The sequence below is a fragment of the Atta cephalotes genome, assembly GCF_000143395.1.
Source record: "Atta cephalotes unplaced genomic scaffold scaffold00003, whole genome shotgun sequence".
In the NCBI taxonomy this organism is placed as follows: domain Eukaryota; kingdom Metazoa; phylum Arthropoda; class Insecta; order Hymenoptera; family Formicidae; genus Atta; species Atta cephalotes.
The window spans coordinates 9684213-9689561 of record NW_012130067.1 but is presented as its reverse complement, the minus strand read 5'-3'; the positions used below and the strand labels follow the sequence as shown (position 1 = coordinate 9689561).

Sequence of the window (5349 nt, the reverse complement as noted above, 5' to 3'; positions counted from 1 at the left end):
TGTATAGTAATTTAATTATATAAACCTTGTATTCGTCTTTAATAAAACTCTTGCTTATTTAATATAAAATATTATTTGTTTTATTATTACTATTATTAATATAAATAACAAACTTATTTTTAATTAAATTACTGTTAGTTAATTCTGTTAATACATCATTTTGCCGATTTTTATTGTTCTTTATGTATATGATTATTGAGAATGTTTCCATTTGTATCTTTATTATGCAAAATATTTCTAAAACAACAACTCATATTATAAACAATATCATTGTAGAGATACGTAGACTGCACAGTATTGGATACGAGCAGTATGCCAGACGCCGAGGACTCTTCATACGACAGCGACTACGAGGCCGAGGATTCGACAACAACAACGGCGACGACGATGACAACAACAATGACAACGACAGCAGCGACACGGTGTCCACGATCGGAATCGCAGATATCCCCAGCACACCCGGACGTGTCTCGCACCGCATCGGACACCTTGGCTGCAGAGTTCGCGGAGTACGTTACCATCCAGGGACCATCACCTACGCAAAACCCAGGTAGGCCTTTGCAAATCTTTCTGCTATCGCTATGACAGACAAGATAGAAGATCTTCAAGATCTTCAGAAAGAACTTCGCACAAATCTTATGAGAAGAATGGGTTTCGATAAAATTGCTTTAAACTTTAATATTTTGAACAATATAACATGTTATAGGATCGTATATGTGATAAATTATAGAAATCAAAGCCTTATACGGTCTAGCTGAATCTTAAATGCTTGTATGATTCTTGCGTGAATTTATATATGGTACTACGTATGTAGTCCCCAGAAACACGCTCCGAAATGATTTTTCGGTCTTTGAAAACGCTAACTCTACTAAACTCTACTAAACCGCAGTATTATCACGAGTTAAATTGAGTAGCAATTTAACAAATATTTGATGCAATTCGCATCTTTGAAACGATCTTAATAATGTTGATTAACATATTAAAATGTGTCTTTAATTAAATAATTAATTCTTGCGAAAAATATAATATTACCTCGGAGTCGAATCTGGATCTCTTGCATTTCGTGCGAGCGTCCTAAGTTTTTAGACTACTGAAGCCTTAGTAATATTCTAATATATTAGTAATTTTTAATATTTTGTAGCTGTCAAATTAAAAAATTCTCACGAGCACAAACCTTCAAATGCTTTAGTTTTTACACCTTTGAAGATTATATCTTACAAGGAAAAATAAGATAAATCTTTTTTATTAACATTGGATTAAAAATACTGTATAATATATCATGGATATACATATATATTGGGTTGTCCGGAAAGTTCGTGCCGATTTTGAAGGAAAATTGAAATGCAGAAGATTTAAATTTTTAATTCATTTATTAAATTTAAATCTTTTGCGGCACGAACTTTCCGGACAACTCAATACATACAATACATATACATATGTGTCATGGAAAAATCTGTCAGACATATTGTGATATAATATCACAAAAAAAAAGTCAAGTCAAATCAAGAAACATTTTTCAATAATTTGAAAAATTATTGAAATATTATTACGATATAAAACATTCTGAAAAAAAGTCTCATTTTATTTTCTAATTCCAAGAAGCATATTAGTTTTCAAAAATTGAGACTTCCTATTTCGTTTCTCTGTGATACAAACATATAGCGCTAAATGATGAGAAAGAAGCGAACAAGAATTGAGACAGCACATTATATTCGAGCACAAAATATTAAGAGCCACGACGCACTTTTACATAACACATGAAATGAGACAAGAAAATCAAGTCCAATCAGAGTTCTTTATTTCATGTAAAGGAAGGAAATAAAGAATTTTGATTGGTTTTCATTTTCTTATGCATTATGCGTTATGCGTTATGCAAGAGTCAGTGCTATTCGTCTAACGTGCACTCATGCGTAGGCCCCCATTATAGCACTCAAGTACCCCAAACGTGAGAAGGAAGGAGATTCACATAAATCAAATACTCCAAGAGAATGAAACACTCATGCATGTCGTTCATTTCGGATAATTCTGAGAACGGGCGCAAAATTAAAATCATAAACGTATCATTGATACACGCACAAGAATAAAAAGATTTATTTGATTTTTCTATTACTTTTTCATATAAAATATAAAAATTCTGCAGCAAAACTAAGGCATTGGAGGTTCGTGCCTATAAGGATTTTTAATCAACTCGGCATGAGCTCGGCTGCAAAATATTAAACAAAATCCATTTTCCATAAGATTTGTGCGGAACTCTTTAAAACATTATAAAACTTTAATATCTATTCTTGTTTTTACTTATATATTTTTTATAATTATTTAAACAATTGATTTGAAATTTACTAATTTTAATAATTTTTATTAATAACATATAAATTTTTTAGAATATTTTATTCTATTTCCTTTTCTTGACAAATAAAACAAAAAAACTAGGCTAATTTTTGGAGTAAATTTTTTCTTTCAGGTTGAAATCATAACAAATAAAGTAGTTTATTATACATCAAATCTTTATATTCAAAGTTTGCCATAATTGGTCAATGTTTCAAAAATTTTTTAATTTTGATTTGATTCCTTTTATGAGCAAACAAAATTTGAGATATAGAAAGTCTCGAGACAATAGAATGTCCTTTTAACCTTTAGAGGTTCGCAAGGTTTTTTTTAATCTATGAAAATTTTGTTTTAGGAAAATCTGTATATGTTTAATATCTGTATATATTTAATTATGATGCAAAATATGATATTAACCTTGAGATGACACATATTATATCCTGCGGCCTTTTATGGATAAGATTTCTTTTTCATTGAATCATATATAAATAGTGCAATCACTGATTAATTTGATGTTTATAAATTCGAAATCAAAATTACAAAAATTATTCAAAATCAAAATATAAAATAGTGAACTTAAGGAAGACGGAGAGCAAAGCAGTATATTTAATCTTTAAACTAAAACAAAAAAGTTTTTCTTTTTTAAAGGAAAGCAAGCCTTTAATAGTCAAATTGGATCTTATGTGCTTATATAATTCTATGTAAATTCATATATTATATTACCTATGTAATATCTTTTAAAATCTTTTAAAATCTTTTAAATTGTTTGCCGAATTAATTTTTTGGTCTTGAAATGCAAACCGATTGAACTACTATAGTAATATCACAAATTAAATTGTTTAACAATTTATGAATTTCAGAGGTGCCAAAGAAATTTGCGAGTTATCGCCATGTTATCGAGATCCATTGCTAATGTCAACGTTTGGTGAACCTTGTTGTTTACTTAGATAATTGCAATTGGCATCATTTTAAGAAGATCTTAATATAATAAATATACTATAATATACGAAAATAAATTTATTGCTAAAAATATTACCGATATGTAAGAACATATGCATTGTTCAGACAGCGTGTATAATCAATAATAAATAATTTATTAAAACTGTATAATGAATACACAACAACAAAAAAAGTAAGCCTTTAATGGTCCGGTTGGATCTTAAATTAGACGCACCTTAATGGAATTCGAACTGAAATCTCTAAATTATGAATCTTCTGCGTTACCTGCTATACTACTTCTTCTAATTTACATTACTATAAAACGACACTGAATAAGAGTCGAATAACCTATCTCGCTTGGATAATGCACTGCTATCAGCATAATATTCTGACTTCGGCTTGGTTTGCGAGTATTCACATTATTCATTTTATTTCTAAAGAGAAACAAAAGAACACAATTAAATTATTTTTATGTTACAACTTTTTTAAACTTAGTTAAATTAAAACGAAAAATTTCCTACTCATAAATTAAGTAAGTATTTATGATTTATTTTTTAATAAAAACTTTATTTATTCGTTTATTTGGATTAAAAACTGCATTTCCTGTTCAGAATTAAATATTCAGTATTTCTTATTCATAATTTTGAATTGAATAGTATTCAAGATGCATAGAAAATGCTAATATTATTTATAGATTGAAAAGACATCGACATTTGCTTCTATAATTTCTGTAATTTCTATAAATGAATAAAAATACATTCAGGATTGAAAAGCATTCATTTTAACATTCATGAATCCATATTTCTGAAAATCTGAATCCATTTCAATCTATTCTCATTTACTGGGATAACTGCGTATATACGCTCATGTTATAAGCACTCATGCTTATAAGCGCTGTTTTCAGATGTTCAATTTAGTTTGTCATATTGAATAGATGAAGTTGTTCGTTTTAGCTAATGTAAGCGTTAAGTAATAATTCGGTAATTAGCCGTAATTCGCTTCTTATATACTGAAAATAAGTATTTACGAAATTTAATAAATATTTATTTAATTAGTATCAATGTGACATTTGCTTATAACGAATAATATTTATTCAATACAAAAATTATACTTTGAATTAAGTATCATTTTTTAAAAATAAATATTCACCGTAAGCAAATCTCCCATTGATATTATTTAAACAAATATTACAATTTTGTAAAATTTTTTCAATGTAATCTTTTTTTGTCTTATAACCTTTTGTTTCTTTTCATTGAAAGTTTCATTCATATCTAAAGAAATTGTAATTGTCACCAAACGATTCTTCGCAACCATGTACTTTACTACTGGTAGATAGAAAAAGATGAAAAAGAGAGCGTTCACAATTGGAGGCTAAATAAAAAATAATTTCAACACTTATATTTTCTTAAGTCTTAATTTTATTAAATTTTCTGGATGACAATCAAGAATATAATTATTATAAAGAAGAATTAAAAGAAACATTTTTAGTTCTTCATCGAATCAAAAAGCCAATACCATTTAAATATCATTTAAAAATTATGTAAAAGAGATTGTACCGTCATATAATGACGAATAATTAAAATCACATTTTAGATAGACATATATAATAATAAATTTTTTAATAAATACATTTTTTAATAAGTATTTTTTACTCTACGTTGTAAAAAAGAGTTAGATTACAGATATGCATATGTTGAACAAATTAAACAAAATATTTTGATTTTTTTAAATAGTACTTTAATAATTTTAGAATGCAACGATCTATACATTTGATTATGTATTAAATAAGACTATCATTATTATCGGTATGTCACACTATCTCATAAGACTATCATTATTATCGGTATATCTAGTTATGGTTCAATAACTTATAGGTTGTTATATAACTTTGAATACACACACACACACACACACACACACACACACACACACACACACACACACACACACACACACACACACACACACACACACACACACACACACACACACACACACACACACACACACACACACACACACACACACACACACACACACACACACACACACACACACACACACACACTACACGTAACAACGTAC

At 28.2% G+C, this 5349-nt stretch overlaps 1 protein-coding gene across 1 annotated transcript in view; it reads left to right on the top strand.

The window, feature by feature from the left end:
- Window positions 1-312: 312 nt before the first annotated feature.
- Window positions 313-5349, top strand: part of LOC105625822 (ribonuclease ZC3H12A-like) — a 31448-nt gene continuing 26411 nt past the window's right edge. Inside the window, exon 1 of the mRNA XM_012207135.1 lies at window positions 313-557. Coding sequence (XP_012062525.1) covers window positions 313-557 — 245 coding nt within the window. The remainder of the gene's footprint in view (window positions 558-5349) is intronic.